The sequence below is a fragment of the Hylobates moloch genome, unplaced genomic scaffold (assembly GCF_009828535.3).
Source record: "Hylobates moloch isolate HMO894 unplaced genomic scaffold, HMol_V3 SCAFFOLD_4, whole genome shotgun sequence".
NCBI lineage: Eukaryota > Metazoa > Chordata > Mammalia > Primates > Hylobatidae > Hylobates > Hylobates moloch.
In genome coordinates, this window is record NW_026652279.1 from 49612 (window position 1) to 70597 (window position 20986).

At 46.6% G+C, this 20986-nt stretch overlaps 3 protein-coding genes across 20 annotated transcripts in view; 1 reads left to right on the forward strand and 2 right to left on the reverse strand.

Annotated features, from left to right (window-relative positions):
- Positions 1-3734, reverse strand: part of SIRT3 (sirtuin 3) — a 22377-nt gene extending 18643 nt beyond the window's left edge. For 4 of the 18 annotated variants that reach the window (XM_032149236.2, XM_032149233.2, XM_058437064.1 and 1 more), the window contains exons 1-3: positions 2938-3246; positions 559-750; positions 198-430 (exon numbers count right to left, since the gene is read on the reverse strand). In XM_032149236.2, the coding sequence (XP_032005127.1) occupies positions 198-430; positions 559-750; positions 2938-3218 (706 nt within the window). In that variant the 5' untranslated portion in view covers positions 3219-3246. Of the gene's footprint in view, positions 1-186; positions 431-558; positions 751-2937; positions 3247-3418; positions 3674-3715 lie in introns of those variants that run through there. The other 14 variants (XM_058437069.1, XM_058437071.1, XM_058437070.1 and 11 more) reach the window with 12 other exon arrangements.
- A 91-nt stretch (positions 3735-3825) lies between these two features.
- Positions 3826-20218, forward strand: PSMD13 (proteasome 26S subunit, non-ATPase 13). The gene is made up of 13 exons (XM_032149240.2): positions 3826-3998; positions 5852-5930; positions 10775-10809; positions 10895-10950; positions 11165-11208; positions 11403-11489; positions 13923-14094; positions 15425-15504; positions 15880-16005; positions 18041-18103; positions 18784-18864; positions 19055-19171; positions 19740-20218. Exons 1-13 carry the CDS (start codon positions 3904-3906, stop codon positions 19833-19835), a joined length of 1131 nt encoding a protein of 376 aa, XP_032005131.1. The 5' UTR covers positions 3826-3903; the 3' UTR covers positions 19836-20218.
- LOC116466267 (signal recognition particle 19 kDa protein-like) lies at positions 10078-10722 on the reverse strand. Its single transcript, XM_032754916.2, is given in 2 exon segments — positions 10078-10454; positions 10698-10722. Coding segments are annotated over 2 exon segments (402 nt in total).
- Positions 20219-20986: the final 768 nt, after the last annotated feature.

Here is a 20986-nt window from a genome sequence, read left to right on the forward strand (position 1 = left end):
GCACCCGAGCCTCCCCCTGTGAGAAACACGCACCCGAGCCTCCCCCTGTGAGAAACACGCACCCGAGCCTCCCCCTGTGAGAAACACGCACCCGAGCCCCCCCCCGTGAGAAACACGCACCCCAGCCTCCCTGTGAGAAACAGGCACCCGAGCCTCCCTGTGAGAAACAGAATGTGTGCGACTCACAGAGGGCTCACCTCTCTCAAGCCCATCGATGTTCTGCGTGTACAGCCGCAGAAGCAGCCCCTTGTCATGAAGCAGCCGGAGGAAGTAGTGAGTGACGTTGGGCTTGTAGTTTCCAGGGTACAGCTCCTTGGCCAAAGTGAAAAAGGGCTTGGGGTTGTGACAGAAGAATGGGAGTTCAAAAATGGCCTCGGGGTACGGGAGATGGTACTGCTGGAGGTTGCTGTACAGGCCACTCCCCGGAGATCTGCAGGGAGAGAAGAAAGACGCTCTGAGGCCTTTGGAAGAGGACAGGGAAGTGGAATAAACCCGGCAGTAGGGAGGGCAGGAGGCAGGGGAGGGGAGCGCAGAAGGCGGGGGGACTGCGGGCAGTACCTGAAGTCTGGAATGCCACTGGGTGTGCTGATGCCGGCCCCCACCATGACCACCACCCTCTGGCAGGCTCTGGCCCGAATCAGCTCAGCTACATCCTGCAGGGAAAGCTTCCCCTTGTCACTGTTGCCTCCACTTCCAACAACACTTGAAGCACCCACAGAAAAAGATATGGGCCTTCTTCCACCTTTAATACTGACAGAAAAAAACACAGCAGCAAAGGAAACAGATAGCAACCAATCTCAGGATAGCAAGAACGAGCATGGCTCTGCCCTCTGTACCACCGCACCCTCGAGAATGACCATGTGTGTCTCCCCAGGCCTCTCAAAATAATCACCTTTCTCAGACGACTATTGGGGTACAACAGAAAGCAGTCATAAATCAGAAATCAAGACTTATTTGGGAGCAAAAAATTCAGGTTAATGGGAACTGTGCTCATTTCATAATTCAGTACACTCAGTAGGCACTCAACTCTGACTGACTGCAAACCTCCAAAGGGGTCTCCTAATGAAAACTGGTCAAGGAGTAAAGAAGCAAAGAGGGAAAACCCTGGTTCCAAAACCATCTCACCACCTATTAAGCACCCCACTTCACACAGCATTTCAGACATCTGTTCACTTAAGGTCGTTCCCGAAACAACTACTGTGCTGCTACTGAACACGAACTGTTAAGAGAAGCACAAAAGGAATGAAAGTTATTATTGCTGTTGAGTGCCTGCTGAGGGCAAGGTATCACAAAGGGTGCCTGAGTACATTCCTCATCTACATAAATAAAATGTTTGTGAGTCACTGAAAAACACATAAACGACGTTTTACCAAATGTCTGGAACATAAGTAAGATGTATGGCTTAAAGTACATGCTGCATGGTGTGAAACTCACTGGGAGTGGGGGACCCTGAGGAGCAGGCATGGGTGCAACCTGGGAGGGCAACTGTGCAAAGGACAGAAAGAACAAATTCAGAGAGCTCAAAAATCCAAAGCCAAACTGCAGGAAGCCCACGCAATGGACTACTCCTCACACGCAGCCCTATATCTCCTGCTTTAGGGCCAGTGGTAGCAAGGATTTGTTTTAACAGTTCTGCAGAGTATCACTGATATTAGAATGCGCTGCATGTGTTTGTCGGTCCTGGTCCCTGCTCCATCCATAGCACCTAGAACAGAGTCTGGCACAGAATAAGAGCTCAGTCAGGGCTTCTTGGATGAACGACTGACTCTTCGGGATCTTTGTTTTTTTTTTTGAGACGGAGTTTTTGCTCTTTCGCCCGGGCTGGAGTGCAACGGTGCCATCTCGGCTCACCGCAACCTCCGCCTTCCGGGTTCAAGTGATTCTCCTGCCTCCGCCTCCTGAGTAGCTAGGATTACAGGCGGCCGCCACCACGCCCGGCTAATTTTTGTAATTTTAGTAGAAATGGGGTTTCACCATGTTGGCCCGGCTGGTCTCGAACTCCTGACCTCGTTATCCACCTGTCTCATCCTCCCAAAGTGCTGGGATTACAGGCGTGAGCTACCGCGCCCAGCCGACTCTTCAGGATCTATTAAACTTTTTTTTTTCCCCCAGGTAGATAAGAGTCTTACTCTGTCACCCAGGCTGGAGTGCAGTGGCTCAATCATAGCTCACTGCAGCCTTGAACTCCTGGACTCAAGGGATCCTCTTGCCTTAGTCTCAGGAGTAACTGGGACAACAGCCTTGCATCACCATGCCCGGCTAATTTTTAAATTTTTTGTAGAGATGGGGGTCTCGTTATGTTGCCCAGGCTGGTCTTGAACTCCTGGCCTCGAGCGATCCCCGTCTCAGCCTCCAAAAGTGCTGGTATTACAAGTGTGAGCTACCACTTTGAGCCTCACTTTTCACCAACATTTTCAGCAGTTGTGTCAGACAGCAAGTCAATGTGCCTTTACTTAAATATTCATCCATTATAGGGCATCTGATACCTAACAACCACGGACCTTAAGATTTTTTCCTATGTAGGCTCAGTTCTTAGATGCAATTACTATGGAGACGGGTACGATCACATGCCGGTGGGAGTATTAACTGCATATTTATGAGGGATAATTAAAGCGTTAAATTAAATGCATATACTTTTGGACCTAGCAGTCCCAGTACTAGGAATTTATGCAAAAAGTGAGGTGCCAACAAGGTTATCCACCACAGCATGATGTACAGTAACTAAAGGTTAGAAGGTATTTCAATGACGGAATGGTGAAGTAAACGACAAAACCCCCATAAGGGACGTCCACAGATCAGCATAAAGACGGAGGCCCCGGGTGTTGGAACGCAAGCAAACTCCCAGACATGCCGCAAAGTAAACACGGCAAGGTGAGAAAGGGGGGGCGAGGTGTCGACAACGAACACGCAAGAAGTGCTTGTCCTTGCCCAAAATACCTCGAAAAGAAGAAACCGGGAGCTGCTGCCCTTGGCTGCCTCCGGAATGCCCTGGGCACCTCGGGTCTAGGACACCTCTGCAAGGGGCGCGCAGGGTCCAAGGGCTCACCGCGGGCCCCATGGCTGCCTCTCAGCCCCGCACTGACATCGTCCCTGCCGCCAAGCACCAGCCGACAACCGCAGGCCTGGAACGGCCCCACGCCTCCCCCGGCCTCGGCCCGTTCAACTACCCGGCCCCACAGCCGGACGGCCGCCGCGGCGCGCCAACCCCAGAACGCCATGTTCCGCGCAGTCCGAGGAGTCCTCCGAACTCGCCCCGCCCCCGGCCCCGCCCCCGCCCCCGCCCCCGCCCCTGGCGCCCCGGCGCTCCGGCGCTCCGGTCCCGCCTCCGCGTCCCGCCCTCTCCTCCGTGTCGACGCCTCCGGCGCGCCCCGGTAGACGTAGAGGCGAGTAGAGGAAGTTCCCTAGTCTGGTGTCTGACCTCTCGCCCCGGAGGTCAAACCTGGAGGCAGCATTTCTGTACCCTGCGCTCACACCTTTTTCAACCCGGATGGCGGTGATAGTTAATACTTTCTGAGCGCTTTTCTATGGTCAGGCATTATATTTACACCTAGTCCTTGCGAAACACTACTGGGAAGGTCCTCATTTGACAGGAGCAATTCCGGGTCACAAAGGCTGACACCACAAAGCTAGTCCATGGCGGGTTCGACCACAGGCGCCCACACTCTTTAACGCCTCAATGGCACAGCCAAGTGCGCGGGAAGTGGGCTGCAAATACCAGAGAGTTTTGTCCCGAGCGCAGAAACGCGCTGTTACCGAGCAACCAGCGGGGCCCGCCCCCCGCCGGCTACGGCGCTCCCAGCGTGCCCCGCGCCGCGCGGCGCCGGAAGTGAGTGAGCATTTCCGGCAGCCATCCCCGCGGCGCTGACATCCCGGTTGTTCTGTGCCGGGGGTCTACCTGCTGTCATGAAGGACGTACCGGGGTTCCTACAGCAGAGCCAGAGTTCCGGGCCCGGGCAGCCCGCTGTGTGGCACCGTCTGGAGGAGCTCTACACGAAGAAGTGAGCGCCGAGCAGACGGGCCCTGGGCCCCGGCGATAGAGGGAGACGTAGAGGGCAGGCGGGCGGAGGAGCGGACCCTTGATGGGCTGAGGGCGTCCAGGCCCAAGTTGGGGGGAAACGGGGACGTGTAGCGACCGGCTGTGCCAGCAAGGTTTGCTGAGGAACCCCGAGTAGCAGGGTTGAGGAGTAAGAGGGATGACAGACCACGAGGGCCAAGAGCTGTAGCCAGGATGTTTGGGTCTGAGATTCACTGCTTCCTTAACGGAGGACTGTGACTGAGGCTTCAGAACTCCTCTACCTCGGGTCTTACTAAAACGGTTCAGGAGTAGCCTTTGATTTTAGCTCTTGATTCCAGTCAAACAAGCAACCACACTTTCAGGGCCAGGTTGCCACCCACTTTGGGAAACATCTTGGTGATTCGTGCTTAGCCTTGTCATAGTGTAACTGTATGTACAGTTATCTTTCTCATGGCCTGGAGTTGAGAAACCAGAGGCTAGTGCAGCTTTGCTCTCTTCCCTATTCATTCTGCAGCTAGTTGCACGGGGTGCAACCACTTCCCCCGTCCCATTGTCTTTACCTTCCATTGTATTTCTCATGGGCTTTGTGCCCCTAGAAAGATCTTAAAGTTTAGGTTTGTTTAGAAACAGGCTGAATTGCAGAGCAATTAAATTCTTGCTAAGCACTAATCTCCTTTTAATATGAGTAGAATAAATTGCTGGCATTGGGCTGGAGCTATTCCATAGAAAATACATCTCCTGTAGTAACCTCCCTGTTAACCCTAGCATTTAATATCATACCTTTCACATAGATGTTCTATACATGGTTTGATGTTGTTTAGCATTCAGCAACCTTCTGCTATTAGCAGTTTTTGAGCGCAAATTAATGTTTGGCAAATAATGGTTTGTGTTGTATAGCACTTGGTAATTTTCAAAGCATTTCATCTGCGTTATTAAATATTAGCCTTTGCGTTTTGGATGAAGCGCTATGTCACTGTCCTGGAGGTTTTAAATATTAGCTTTTTTAGTCCTTTATTCATCCTTTTCACAGAGGAGGAAACTGAAGCTCATTTTAATTGCCTTCCTTGAGATACTCAGCTAATAGGTAGAAGAGCCAGAATCTCAAGTTAGATATGTATGATTCCAAAGTTCTCGTTTCCAAGCAAACCTCACAATAACCCTTTGAGGTAATCTGGAATAATGTTCTCCATTTCATACCTGGGAAAACTGAGTCTTAGAGAAGTTAAGTGATCTCAAAGTGACATAGCCATTCAATAGCAGAGCCGGGAAAAGAACTCAGGTTTATCACATCTGCTTCAGCATTCTTTCTACTACACAGTAGAGACTGGTTAGTATGGATTTAGTATCCGTTATCAGAAATGCATTGGGGCGGCCGGGCGCAGTGGCTCATGCCTGTAATCCCAGCTACTCGGGAGGCTGAGGCAGGAGAATCACTTGATCCTGGGAGGCAGAGGTTGCAGTGAGCCGAGATGGCGCCACTGCACTACAGCCTGGGCAACAGAGTGAGACTCTGTCTCAAAAAAGAAAGAAAGAAATGCATTGGGGCAAAAGTTTTTTTGGATTTAGTATTTTTTCAGATTTTGAAGTATTTGCGATATATACTTACCCGTTCAGTATCCATAAGTCAAAAATCTGAAATCTGAGATGCTCCAGTGGTCATTTCCTTTGAGCCCTATGTTGGTGCTCAAAAAGTTTTGGATTTTGGAGCATTTTGAATTTTGGAGTTTTGTACTAGAGATACCCAACCTGTATTTGTGACTTGATAGGATCATCAAGGCTGAAGGTGTCTGTGACTGGATATTAGGTTAGAGGTCTTAAGGGCTGTATGTTTTTCAGGTTGTGGCATCAGCTGACACTTCAGGTGCTTGATTTTGTGCAGGATCCGTGCTTTGCCCAAGGAGATGGTCTCATTAAGGTAAATAATTTGCCATACCAGATCAGATTATATGAATGTGCTCAAGGAATTTTTAAAATAAGATGGGCTTTATGCTAATAATAATAATCTCCAATATTCAGCAGTCACTTTACGTCAGGTACTGGTCTGAGCGCTTCACATATCCTTCATGACAACGTTGGTCAACAGATACTATTATCTCACTTTTTTGATGTAGAAGCAAACATAAGACTTTAAGTAACTTACCATGGATCACTGCTGATAAGTGGCAGAAGAGGATTCAAACACTGACATTCTGGCTTTTTTTAAAATTCTAGCATAAAGTACTGTCTTACAACATGCCTAAATGTCTTAGTTCATAGGCTTCTTTTTAGTACTCTACTTTTAGAAACAAAGTTCAAACCCAGTTAGAGGGTGGAGTAAGGTATGAGGAAGATTACTATCTATGGGAATCTTAGGTGACTTCCATCACTCCCCTTCTTTAAGCCACACTGACTGCCTGCTTGCCCAAACACTTCTGTCCTGGGTAGTGTGGAAGATAAAACACCTTTTGTACTTCGGCTGGGTAGATTGGAGGGAGAGTCCTGTGTAGTGTCATGCTGCCTCTGTGATAGAGGACTTTTAGAATTTTTTCAGCAGTAGATAACGCACTTTCTTCCCAGCCTTCCCCAGATCCCCTGACACATCCCCACAGATTTGCTCACTGGTAGCCTCCTCTTTGAAGTTTTTCTTACTCTTCTTACGTCTTACTCTGTGATGGCTTTCTCTAATTCTGAATGAGTCAGAGATTCATACCGGCATTGCAGCTGATAGCTTATAATTACAGCTTGAGTCATCTCTCCTGAATACATTACTTTTATATGCTCGCAATAGAGCTTACCACCTTGCTACCCCACCACCAGGGCTTGTAAGATTTTCTTGTGGTTTATAGCCATCAATTTGACATTTTACTATTCAGAGGAACTTATAATCATCTGTAAGCCTGGAGATTTTGCTGAACATTCTGTCTTCTGGAGTATGTGGGAAAATGATAAATGAGACCTGCTTTTTTCTTTTTTTTTGAGACGGAGTTTCGCTCTTGTTGCCCGGGCTGGAGTGTAATGTGCGATCTTGGCTCACTGCAACTTCCACCTCCCGAGTTCAAGCGATTCTTCTGCCTCCGCGTCCCAAGTAGCTGGGATTACAGGTGCCCACCACCACAGCCAGCTAATTTTTGTATTTCTTAGTAGAAATGGGGTTTCACCAGTGTTGGCCAGGCTGGTCTCAGACTCCCGACCTCAGGTGATCTGCCTGCCTTGGCCTCCCAGAGCGCTGGGATTATAGGCAGGAGCCACCGTGCCTGGCCTGAGACCTGTCTTAATACTTGTTCCCTAAGGTTCTAAATCATCAAGATAGATGATTCATAATTGTTTATCTCTATCCTTTGGTTTCTTATCTTTAAATCACTTTTCTACACATGGCAAAATAATTTCCTCAACCTCACAGTAAGGTGATGTTTATTTGGGTTGGCAGATCTGAGTTTACTTTTCCAATACACAGAATAAACCTTTAAAATTTGTTGGGATCCAGCCAGCATAAGTGTAAAATGGATAGTATTTATGCATTTCTAGTACTTATGAATTTGTAGTCACCAGAAGTAATTTTGACTCTCTGGACTTAGTGGGCTTCTTTTTTAAGGTAATTTTTTACATTGATAGATGTCAGGAAAGTTCAAACATTTCCTTCTAATAAGACATCTTTGAAATAGTCTTTTGTAATAAAAATGCCATTTTTTTTATTATTATTACTATTTTTTGAGACGGAGTTTCATTCTTGTCACCCAGGCTGGAGTGCAATGGCACAGTCTCAGCTCACTACATCCTCTACCTCCTGGGTTCAAGTGATTCTCCTGCCTCAGCCTCCAGAGTAGCTGGGATTACAGGCACCCGCCACAACGCCTGAATAATTTTTGTATTTTTAGTAGAGACAGGGTTTCATCATGTTGACCAGGCTGGTCTCAAACTCCTAACCTCAGGTGATCCACCCGCTTTGGCCTCCCAAAGTGCTGGGATTACAGGTGTGAACCACCACCTGACCACCATTTTATTTATTTTGGGTGGGCAAAGGGACAGAGTCTTGCACTGTCGCCCAGGCTGGAGTGCAATGGCGGATCTCAGCTCGCTGCAACCTCCGTCTCCCCAGTTCAAGCCATTCTCATGCCTCAGCCTCCTAAGTAGCAGGGATTACAAGCGTGTGCCACCACACCTGGCCAATTTTTGTAGTTTTAGTAGAGATGGCGTTTCATCATGTTGGCCAGGCTGGTCTTGAACTCCTGTCCTCACGTGATCCACCCGTCTTGGCCTCCCAAAGTGCTACATTACAGACATGAGCCACAGCACTGGAACAAAAATGCCATTTTATTTAGTTGACTGTTTCTTGTGTGCCTGATTCGAATAGGTGATTGCTACAGGAGTGTTTTCATCCTTCTACCTTCATATCCCATAGGAACTACAGGCTCTCCTAATCCAAAGTTAAGGTCATTTGGAGGTTCCCTCTCCTACTGTGCCCACACTAGGCGCTCTTGGCCCAGTTACCCCTAACTCGGGGGTTATTGTCAGCTCTCCTTCTCTGTGACCAGCCCACATCTGAGTGAGTCTGGTTCGTTACCCCTAAATCTCTCTCAAATTATTCATCCATCCTCATTACTGTTGCTCCCTCACTCTCCTGTCTTGGCCAGTACTAGCCTCTGACTGTTCTCTCTCAGTCTCTTTCACCTGCTGTCCTCTCTGCCCCAGGCATGTTTCTAAAATAGAAATGATCGTGTGTGTCCTCTGGTTCAGCCTTGCACTCTGGACAGAGACCAATCTTTAGTGCTTCCTAGTCTGTGTCCCTCAGAAATACCCCTGAAACATAATGTATTTTTTTCTTCAGTGCTTTTGCACATGTTTGTTACTGTCTGGAATGTTCTTCTCTCAGCTTCTTCCCCTCCCACACCAAATGGCCACCTCTCTAACCGCCCTTCATTCTTTGAAATTCAGTGTCGCCACTTCTATAATAACCTTTGAAGCCTCTCCCTTTGGCTGATGCACTTCTGCGCTTTTTTTTTCTTTCTTTCTTTCTTTTTGCTCTTAAACTCACTGTATTGTCATTTATTTGTTTAAAGACTGTCTTCAGTGGACCAGGAGCTCCTTGAAGACACATCATTTGTCTTACACGTTCTGTGTTGTAGTATCTAGCATGGAGTCTGAGAAAGTGCTCAAGTGTGCTGAATGGCTAAGAAATTTAAAAATGGTGCATAATTAGCTTTAACTAAAATCTGAAGGAACTCCATTCCATTTGATTAGCGAACATTTCTTTTTTTGTTTCAAATTTTATTTCATTAACTTAATAGGTGAACAAAATGTGTATTTCAAATCTAATTGAAATTCATCTGAAACATGTTTACACAGAAGATATAAGATTTCAAGTAACTTACTGTACAGTCTATTGTCCATTTTAAAATATTCTTCCAAAAGAACTGCATTGAAAGTCAAAAAAATTCTTTTATACTCCATAAAAGTGAGATGCAAACTTCTGATATAAATTTATTTCACTGTCAACTCCGATGATAAAGATGGGAGGCACAAGAGTTCACAGTTCAGTTAAATGATGCAAACGAAAAGCTTCTGTTTTCCTTTGATACAAATTAGAAACCTCCATTCAGGTCTCTTACAGTAGTACCGCATACTTGATGCTGATACTACATTATGTCTTTTTCTTTTTCTTTTTTTTTTTGAGAGGGAGTTTCGCTCTTGTTGCCTGGGCTGGAATGCAATGGCACAATCTCAGCTCACAGCAACCTCTGCCTTCCTGGTTCAAGCGATTCTTCTGCCTCAGCCTCCCGAGTAGCTGGGACTACAGGCACGCGCCACCACGCCCAGCTGATTTTTGTATTTTTAGTAGAGATGGGGTTTCACCATGTTGGCCAGAATAGTTCCAATCTCTTGACCCTCATGATCCGCCCGCCTCGGCCTCCCAAAGTACTGGGATTACAGGCGTGAGCCACTGCGCCCGGCCGGTTACATCTTTTTCTTTCCTTTCCCTTTTTTACTTCCCTCTCCTTGTTGAAGACTTTGGTCACCGCCTCCTGTTTTTTTGTGTCCTTGTTTTTAGTTTAGGTATCGTTTATGCTGCACACAACATTACTGACTTAACGTGGTGGGAAATGTACAAGACAGAGGCTGCCATCTTCCTGTTTGAGCTGGGCCCAGATTCTGCTTTTATATTGGATATCACGATTCCATTCTCTAGAGAACATTTTATTTTTCTCAAGAAATGCATTAAGTCCAACTGCTGAACATAGATCTTGAATCTCTGGCTGCAGAATTTTCAACAGTCTTACTTATGGGATTCACCTTCCTTTCACAATGGTCTTCTTCTTATTTAAATGAGCAGGACAGATACAAATAAACCTGTCCTGGTCGGCTGGGGACCACACGGCAGCACAGGCTGTCTTCACAAGGGTCCAAATGCCAACAGCCCAGAAGCCACAAGGAGAGAACTGAGGGAGCGTTTCAGTCTGATAGTCTATCTAACTTACAGTACCTGGAAGAAGGAATATAGGAATTTGGAGGTTCTTATACATCAGTACTCTAATTCCCAAAGCTAGAAGATACCTAATGTTCCTTAATAATCTGTTGATCATTTATGTGAATGTAAATAAGCGCTGATATGGTCTCCTATCATTCTGCAAACATGCGTTGCTTACTGTGTGCTGGGCACTGTGGCTTGTACACTCCCAACTTGATAGCATTGATGCAGCTTCTTTACCAAAAATTGGGTTTGGGGTCTCCATTTTGCAGAATAAAAGACATCCTATAATTTCTCTCCATGTTTTGGTTTCACAGCTTTATGAAAACTTTATCAGTGAATTTGAACACAGGTAAAACCCTCTCATCCGTTTTTCACTTTGAAAATGAGTACATTGATACTCAGTGGTTCTCAAAGACTGGTGGTTTTTATTTCAGGGTGAATCCTTTGTCCCTCGTGGAAATCATTCTTCATGTAGTTAGACAGATGACTGGTAAGTCTCACTTTGTTTTATAAAGGAGCAGATCCAAATGGTGGTTAAAATTATTTTGAAATATAAGTTAACTGAACTTTTGTGTTTTCTGTATCAGATATTATGTTTTTATTATACTTTATGGTCAAAACCTAAAGATTACCCTACCTGAGGGTGTCTTGGTTAGCAGAAACCAATCTGTTGATGGTCCTTCTGACTGTTCTTTCTTTTCCAGATCCTAATGTGGCTCTTACTTTTCTGGAAAAGACTCGTGAGAAGGTAAATGTGAGATGTGAGCAATACCTTTTAGAGTATGTATGACTTACAGTTTGTGTCCATGCTCACTGTCCAGACCTTTAGAGACCACAAGGCCTCTAGTCATCGAGGTGAAGGTAATGTACAAGTAGCTAGCTTCCTTTGTTAGTCAACTGCCCACATTCTGAGGTTTCTTGTTTCTGTTTTTGATGTCTTAGGTGAAAAGTAGTGATGAGGCAGTGATCCTGTGTAAAACCGCAATCGGAGCTCTAAAATTAAACATCGGGGACCTACAGGTTACAAAGGTGAGCTCACCATAATACAGATTTATCTTTGGTTTAAAATTATTTAAAACCCTAGGAAAAAAATAACCTATTTTTCTTCTTTACTGTTTATTTTAAAACATTTTTAAATTACAGAAAAGTTGCAAAAATAACACAAAGAACTACTATACCCCAACCTAAATTCCCTATTGCAAACCTCTTTTTTTTTTTTAAGACAGAGTCTCACTCTGTTACCCAGGCTGGAGTGCAGTGGTGCCATCTCGGCCCACTGCAACCTCCGCCTCCCGGGTTCAAGCAATTCTCCTGCCTCAACCTCCTGAGTAGCTGGAATTACAAGCACATGCCTCCATGCCCGGCTACTTTTTTTGTATTTTTAGTAGAGACAGGGTTTCGCCATGTTGGCCAGGCTAGGCTGGAACTCCTGACCTCAAGTGATCCCTCTGCCTCAGCCTCCCAAAGTGCTGGGATTACAGCCGTGAGCCACTGCGCCCAGCCCCCCATTGCTAACCTTTTACCGCTTTTGCCTTTGTGTGTGTCTGTAGCTTTTTTTCAAAACCACTTAGGAGTCAGTTGCTGATAGAATGCCTGTTGCCCTTAAACAAAAGAGCACTCCCCTGTGTGACCACAGCACATCCGTCTAATAATGACTCCACATGGCCTCAGTCAGCCCAAAGCACATTGGTTCTCCCTGACCAAGGTCAGCCTACACACCACTGGCACGTCACGTGCTATTCCTCCATCTTCCTTCTGCCTCCTAAATGTTGTTGAAGTATCCTGTCTATTTTTATGTCCTTCTTATGTACAATTCTGTTTTGGTGCAGTTGGGAGACAGGTATGGATGTGGGTGGCAGTGAAACCGACATGTGGCTGGTCCACCTTGTTGAACCAGAGCCTGTATGTGTTTGTGTTTGTTTCCTAATCATAATGTTAAAGAAAATATTGGGGGTAAGGGTTAAAAGTGTTCATGTCCTCATTGCCCTGAAAAGATACTTTTTATTGTTTATTGTTTGTCAGTCCTAACCCATATGCATACTTAGTGCATTTTATTTTGAAATATTTTAAGACATATTGAAAGCTATAAGTCACAGTACAGAATGCTGTCATAGGCATCCATGTGCCCCAACCAGCTTAGGAAGGAATGAAGCCACACGGCACAGTCAGGGTCCCAGTACCCTTCAGACCACACTTCTCCCCCAGCCAGGCTCCCTCTCATGCCCATGCATTTCCTTGTGCTTCATTAAATAGGGGTGTGTAACTCAAGTGTTTTAACATTGGCTCAGTACTAGGTTTCAGAGTCATGTGGATATGTGTAACCAGTGTGCTTTTACTCCTATACGGTATTTCATTGTATAAGTGTTTCACAACATATGTATCCTGTCTCCTATTGAAGAGATTTAGGGCCAGGTTCGGTGGTCACACCTGTAATCCCAGCACTTTGGGAGGCTGAGGCAGGTGGATCACGAGGTCAGGAGTTCAAGACCAGCCCAGCCAAGATGGTAAAACACTGTATCTACCAAAACCACAAAATTTAGCCGGGCGTGGTGGCGGGTGCCTGTAGTCCCAGCCACTTGGGAGGCTGAGGCAGCGAATTGCTTGATCCTGCGAGGCGGAGGTTGCAGTGAGCCGAGATCGCACCACTGCACTACAGCTTGGGCAACAGAGCGAGACTCTGTCTCAAAAAAAAAAAAAAAAAAGAGAGAGATTTAGGTTGTTTTTTTTTTACTATCACAAACAGTACTGCCATAAGTATTTCTGTGCATGGTCCCTTGTGTGTGGGCAGAATCTCACCAGGATGTATGCCTAGAGACTACAGGTACAAGCCGTGTGCATCTCTGCCTTTCCCAGATACATGCTCCCTCAGCACCATACGAGCACTCTGGAAGCTCCATGTCTTCAACACCTGATAGTTTCAGGCTCTAACTCTTGCTGATCTAATAGAAGTAAAATTATATCTTGTTGGGGGTTTAATTTGCATTTCACAATTACTAGTGGTTTATTGGCCATTCTGTGTCCCCAAATTTGTCAATTGCCTATTAATGTCTTTTGCCAATTTTTCTACTGTGTTGCTTATCTCCTGACTCATTTGTAAGTGTTTTTATATTTCCTTGGTCATAATTGCTGGTGGGTTATACATGTTGTAAATATTGTTTCCCAGTCTGTAGCTTGTCTTTGTACTTTTTTCTGTGTTTTGGATTAAGTTTTCCATTTTAACACGGTCACATTCATCAGTCTTTGCCTTTGTGGCTTTTCATCTCACAATATATTACTTTAAAAATCTTAGCCAAGCACAGTGGCTTGAACCTGTAATCCCATCTACTACAGAGGCTGAGGTGGGAGGATCGCTTGAGGCCAGGAGTTCAAGACCACCCTAGGCAACAGAGTGAGACTCTGTCTCTAAAAAATAAAATAAAGTTTTAACTTAAAAAGAGAGATGATTTTGCTTCCTGTGTGTAGGAAACAATTGAAGATGTTGAAGAAATGCTCAACAACCTTCCTGGTGTGACATCGGTTCACAGTCGTTTCTATGATCTCTCCAGTAAATACTATCAAACAATTGGAAACCACGCGTCCTACTACAAAGATGCTCTGCGGTTTTTGGGCTGTGTTGACATCAAGGATCTACCAGGTAACCTAGGCCATTAAATCCATGTCACACAGGAGCATATTCTCCAAACTTAGCATCTGTGAGGTGCTTGAGGTGACAGTTCTCAGAAATAACTAAGGTGGGGCTGGGCACGGTGGCCCTCGCCTGTAATCCCAGCACTTTGGAAGGCTGAAGTGGATGGATCACCTGACATCAGGAGTTCGAGACCAGCCTGGCCAACATGGTGAAACCCTGTCTCTAATAAAAATACAAAAAACTAGCCAGGTGTGATGGTGGGTGCCTGTAATCCCAGTTACTCAGGAGGCTGAGGCAGGAGAATCGCTTGAACTCGGGAGGTGGAGGTTGCAGTGAGCTGAGATTGCACCACTGCACCCCAGCATGGGTGACAGAGCGAGACTCCATCTCACCAAAAAAAAAGAAATTACTCACATGGATTCATCCTGTTTTGAAGAAAAAATGGGAAGATTTGTATAAACTTTAGTTTCTACACTGTATTTGTCTCCAGCATTTAATTTTCATGAAAATGAGGCTAATTCCTCCTAGCTCCTTTATTGTTCCTTCTCCAGTTCCTTACTGTTACCTAAGTCACAGGTATTTGTAGGAAGTACCATGATGTAAACACCTTCTGAGCCCACCCCACCCACCCTTCTGCTGCAGAATAAAGGGCACGTGAAATCCCTATAGCTGAGACCCTTGTTTTGAAAACTGAAATTCCAGACCCGTGGGAACAAATTATTAAATCTTTCAAGGATTTGAGAGTGGAAAGAAAATGACCAGTGAGTTTTGGGAAAAGTGTAAGGAATGTATGTTCAGAAAATAAATTTTCAGCATATTTTAGATGTTTCTCACAAAACACTGTTGAAGCTAAGGAGACCAGCAACTCTTAACAGTGTTGATGCAGTTTTTATTACTGTATGTCAAGAAAAATATATCGGAAAAGGAACTAAGGTGGTCAAGAGAATAACAGACTTGCTGTCTAGGAACAGAAAGGAAGTTAATTCTGGTCTGAAAAGAAGCTAGGTTAGGTAACTTAGATAAGAGGTAGTATTCCTTGCCATAGCAGAAAAGAGATTTAAGGCACTTCTTGGAAGTGGCACAGCTGAAAATATGAATAGATTCACATATATTTAGGAAAAAATAAATGAATGCTCTTCCCAAAAAGCCCATGTATATATGGTTCCTGGTATAATCTAAGTCAACCCAATACTTCAGAAGAGGTGACTAATGTCAAGGCTTTGTAATACAACCATTACAAACAATGTTTTTTTACTTTTTGTTGTATGAGATTTTAAAGCTAAACAGGACTGATTATTGTGACTGGATTGTAAGTGGGCCTGTGTTGCTACCATAGTGTCTGAGCAGCAGGAGAGAGCCTTCACGCTGGGGCTAGCGGGACTTCTCGGCGAGGGAGTTTTTAACTTTGGAGAACTCGTAAGTTGACCCTGAGCTCAGCTTCCTTAACAAGGGGGAGACTAGGCCAGGCGCGGTGGCTCACGCTTGTAATCCCAGCACTTTGAGAGGCCGAGGCAGGCGGATCACGAGGTCAGGAGATCGAGACCACGGTGAAACCTCGTCTCTACTAAAAATACAAAAAAATTAGCCGGGCGTGGTGGCGGGCACCTGTAGTCCCAGCTACTTGGAGAGGCTGAGGCAGGAGAATGGTGTGAACCCGGGAGGCGGAGCTTGCAGTGAGCCGAGATTGCGCCACTGCACTCCAGCCTGGGTGACAGAGCGAGACTCCGTCTCAAAAAAAAAAAACGAGGAGGAGACTGAAGTGTTCCTAGCTGACCATCTCCATCCTCACAGCTCATGCACCCTGTGCTGGAGTCCCTGAGGAATACTGACCGGCAGTGGCTGATTGACACCCTCTATGCCTTCAACAGTGGCAACGTAGAGCGGTTCCAGACTCTGAAGACTGCCTGGGGCCAGCAGGTATGACTCCCACGATGCCCAGCCCTTATTCCCGCATGTATCTACTCGCTCATACAACAGATGTTCATTGAGCGTCTTCCCTAGGCACACAGGAAGGAACTAGGCAAAGAGGAGACCAAGATAGGCTAGTCCTTGCTCTCACAGAGCAGAAAGTTAAGTGGTTGGTTAGCTACAGCATTACTCAGTGCTGCAGACAAAGAGTGAGGGTGGTCTGAAAAAGCAATAGAATGTGGACCCTGCATCTACGCTGGGTGGAGGGGGTGTCACAGAAGGTATAGAAGTCATTAGTGACCTAAGGTCTGTGTGTCCTTAGGAATGAGTGAAGAGGTACGGGAAGAGCGCACCCAGCGGAGGAAAAGGAAAATTTTAGTATCTTTGCTGAACTGAAAGGGATGTGTGAGGCTAACATGAGTGGGTGGGAGAGAGCGTGGGATGAAGGAGGAACAAATGCCTGGTGAAGAGAATGGGAGAGCGGCGGGTACAGGGATGGGGAGAGCAGCAGGTGCAGGAAGGGGGAGAATGGCGGGTGCGGGGAGGGGGAGAGCGGCGGGTGCAGGGAGGGGGAGAGGTCCATGCAGGGAGAATGGCCAGTTCACCTCTGCAAGGGGAGGGTGAGCACTGGGTGAAGTTGTCTCTGGAAGGTGGGAGTTAGGGAAAGGTGCTTAACAAGGACTTGAGCTTTAATGATAAGTATGTTCTTTTTTAATGAGATTATTAGAAGTAAATATTAATAAAATGTTAACTGTGGTAGGAATTATGGTTAGTTTTGTATTTTTCTGAAACTTTCAATTTTCTCAGTTTAAAATAAACTTGTAAAATTCATGCATAGTGGAGCAGGGTAGATATAGATGAAGGCACTGTGAAGAGGCAGAAAGCACAGATGCAGCCAGACCTAACTGTGGTCTGATTATTTATTGATATCTCAGAAAAAGGTGACACTCAGAAAGGAAGATGGCTACTTATAGCAATTTAAAGAAAAAAAAATTCATAGATGCATGTTGGCAGCATCTGTTCAGGCAGCAAAGCTTGTCTGGAGGGGGAGTGAGTCCTTTACAGAGCTTGACCTGTCCAGTACTTGTGGCAGAAATGTCCCCATCGGGGCCGGGCGCGTTGGCTCACGCCTGTAATCCCAGCACTTTGGGAGGCCGAGGCGGGCAGATTACGAGGTCAGGAGATCGAGACCACAGTGAAACCCCGTCTCTACTAAAAATACAAAAAATTAGCCGGGCGTGGTGGCGGGCGCCTGTAGTCCCAGCTACTCGGAAAGGCTGAGGCAGGAGAATGGCGTGAACCCGGGAGGCGGAGCTTGCAGTGAGCCGAGATCACGCCACTGCGCTCCAGCCTGGGCGACAGAGCGAGACTCCGTCTCAAAAAAAAAAAAAAAGAAAAATGTCCCCATCGGGGCTACCTGTGTCAGGATATGAGTTGCTATTTGAATTAAAACAAGTCTCCTTGGTTTAATTCTGTGCTCACAGGTAACGTTTTGATCCGTAAGAAGAGATGATGCACGTCTTGCAGAAGAGTATATTCTAGTTCTCATGACAATGATATTTCTCATTATAAGTTAATAACTTGCTCTTTTGATTCAGAACAAGTCTCTAGAGCTTAAGGAAGCTTTTCCTCAGAGGGGCTCCTCTGCACTGGCTGACTGAACCGGCAGCAGCCCCTGAAGGAAGCCTCCTGGGCCGTCGGGTGTATCATTCCCAACAGCACCTTGACCAGGAGGGGTCTTCTCAAAATGCCCGTACCCTGTGGCCCTGCCTAATGGTGTCTGTAGCATGAATACAAATCTTACCTTGTAAATTCCTTGCCTTGACAAAGTGTCCCAGTTAGGTACCACTCTTCCGATTTCCTAAGAATGAAGTTCAGATCACTCGTTGTTAATGAGCTTCAGCAGTCTGCAATGTGAAATGTTCGGATCTGCTTAGCTGCTTTTTGTGGGGTCTACTGTTATAGAACGAATTCCAGAGTCCCAGTCAGGTAACTGATAAGCACACACATGGAAGGCATTTTTCTGTCTTTCTATACTTTACAGCCTGATTTAGCAGCTAATGAAGCCCAGCTTCTGAGGAAAATTCAGTTGTTGTGCCTCATGGAGGTAAGCAAACACCCAGGAGCCACTTTGTCTGTGGTTTCAGATTTTGGTCAGGTGGGGGCGCTGCGCTCTCCAAGCCTGTCCTGAGCAGTGTGAGCTTTCAGTGGTGCTGCTTCTGCTGTGCGTCACTCTCTTCACCACCTTCCTTTTCCTTTGCCACCACTTGCTTTTTTAAGTTTATATTTGGCTCTTAGCTCAGACGACGCCCTCCCACCCCACTGCCATCTCCCTGAGGCCTTCCCTGACCATCTGAACTGGGATGAAGTAGCTGCCCCTCTCCCCGTGATGCAGTTGTTGCCTCACTGCATGTCGCTTCTTGTCTACACGCACATCTGTCTTTCCCCACTAAAACTTAAGCTTCGTCAGAAAGTGGCCCTTACATTTCTGGTTTGCCGTGGTCACCCCTGGTCAACCCTGGCAAATTGTGGCCTCAAGTACTTGTTTGGGGATTGAATAATGGCTACTGTCAGAAACTCCTATAAGGCATTTTACTGTCATCCTTCTTATCTAAGCATTGAAAGCTTGTTCTTAACAAGATATATGTCTAATATTAGGAAACTTTTTAGTATATGGGGTACTAATAAGATCTCTATTTTCAGAGCCAATATTGGCAAAATATCCTTATCAGTTGTCTATTTTTATTTGGAAAAATAGTTTAAAATAGTTAATAAAATTTTTTCCAGATGACTTTCACACGACCTGCCAATCACAGACAACTCACTTTTGAAGAAATTGCCAAAAGTGCTAAAATCACAGTGAATGAGGTACGGTCCCTAGGCTCAGGGTGTTGGAGCAGCAAAGCTGCCACATGGAGGAGTCAAGGCTCTTGTGTGAGCACTGTGCTCCCTAGACAGTAAAAAATGACGGGAGGCACGGCATCTGCTCAGAAGCCATCTGGGTCCGTGGGGGTGTGTCAGGCTATCTTGTCTTACACAGGCCCCCGTCTCTGCACAGGTGGAGCTTCTGGTGATGAAGGCCCTTTCGGTGGGGCTGGTGAAAGGCAGTATAGACGAGGTGGACAGACGAGTCCACATGACCTGGGTGCAGCCCCGAGTGTTGGATTTGCAACAGGTGATGTGTTTGAAACCCATTATTCACCTCTGTGGATTTTGAGGGGTTGTGTCTATACCGTCTTAGTTTCATTTGGGTGGAAGCCATTTGGGAAGAAAGCATTATTAGACAAGAGGTTTTGGAGAAGGAATTACTGCTGTTGGGTTTTTCTAAGAGCCTAATTTAATGCAAGCCTGGGATTTGAACCCTGCATTTAAAAGCTTATGATGACAATAGCACTGGTTGTGCTGATGGTGCCTTTTAATCTTAAGATAGGTGCTCTGATCAAATATGTTCCTGGTTCTGTGATTTGAGCTCACGTCGATCTTACATTTGCTGGAAATGTAATCCTGTGGATTTCCTCTATTCTTGTCTGCTTTCTTTCATGCAAGTTTTTTCTAAAGTTCTTGTGATAAGAATTAACCCAGGAAGTCCTATCACACTCCCCCAGCTCAGAGGTCCTTTTTATTAGAGCTGCCCTGGAGAGTTAGCTGGAGATGTAGATTCGCCCCATCAGGTGCTGTGCCGGCCGCTTGGCCTGTGACTCCTGCGTGTCTTAACGTCCCCTGTGTCCGGATTTGCGTTTCAGATCAAGGGAATGAAGGACCGCCTGGAGTTCTGGTGCACGGACGTGAAGAGCATGGAGATGCTGGTGGAGCACCAGGCCCATGACATCCTCACCTAGGGCCCCCTGCTTCTCCGTCGTGTCTCCTTTGACTCACCTGAAAGAGGCGTTTGCAGCCGATGAAGCTGGCTGCTCAGACGGTCGACATTGAATTTGGGTGGGGGTGGGATCCTGTCTGAAGTACAGAGTGTTCTTGCTCTAAAAACAGGTCTGTCCCTGATGAGGGCCAGGCCACAGGGAGGAGGCTTCTTTGTGGGTCTCTCCTGCAGAGGGTGGGGGTCTCAGGGTCTTAGGTGTTAAGGGAGAGAAAGAACACGCGAGGCAGGAAGTCCCCTAAAGTCTGTGTACTCCGAGGTTGATCTCCATCCTCATCCACCTGTACGGACATCTTTTCCGTTGTGGTTTGAGAATGTTCCTATAATAAACCCCTCTGCTTTGTTCTTCTCGTGGCTCTGTTTTCTTGGGCTTAGCTTCCAGGCCAAGCCTGTGCCTGGAGGTTAAAAAGCATGAGTTGGAACCTTGGGAAGACATGGTGGGGGTAGCCTTGGCCCTTCTCCTCCCTGCACGTACAGTAGATTGGGGCAGAATCCAGCACCAAGGACTACCGAGGATGCTGGTCCTATCTTTATTGTTAGTCAAGAGAGACCCCTTCTCCAGCCCTCTCAGGTACCTGCCCCGACACAGGCATCCATCCACATCCTTGTCACCACTCATCATTCAAATAGCCACCAGCATCTGTGACCCCGTGTGCCCCAGTGCGGACATGAGCCATCCCTGGGACTGGGCATGTAAAGGAAACCACCTTGAGGTTCCCCATCCGGGAGTGGAGGTGCACGTACACAAAGAATCACAAAGTGAATGTTAGGTGGAGGGACAGTTTAATGTGATCTGTCAGTCCTGGGCCTGCAGTGACAGCATGGAGGGAGCTCTTGTAGCTCTCCAGGTGGGGTGAGACCCAGCCTCCAGGAACCAGGAAGCTGATGAATATGAGTGAGAGCCCCACGGCCTGCTCCTGTTGGAGGAAAGCACCCACAAGTCTGCTAGGCTGGTGGAGGGGTCAGGCCTGGACCACTAAGGGAGGTTGCCTGCCTGCCCTCTGTCCCTCAGGTCCCGCAGTTTGGGATTTGGGAGCCAGACTGCCCCTGGCCCCTCCCTCCCCTAGCCATGTTACCTCCATCTGCCTTCAAACTGTGTAGTGAGCAGTGAGTAAC

Bases quoted from the DNA above. Each gene is read 5' to 3' on its own strand.
- PSMD13 (XM_032149240.2), top strand. From the start codon at position 3,904: ATGAAGGACGTACCGGGGTTCCTACAGCAGAGCCAGAGTTCCGGGCCC. The intron at 11,490-13,922 runs GTGAGCTCACCA...TCCTGTGTGTAG, and splicing joins GGGACCTACAGGTTACAAAG to GAAACAATTGAAGATGTTGA. The intron at 16,006-18,040 runs GTATGACTCCCA...TATACTTTACAG, and splicing joins AGACTGCCTGGGGCCAGCAG to CCTGATTTAGCAGCTAATGA.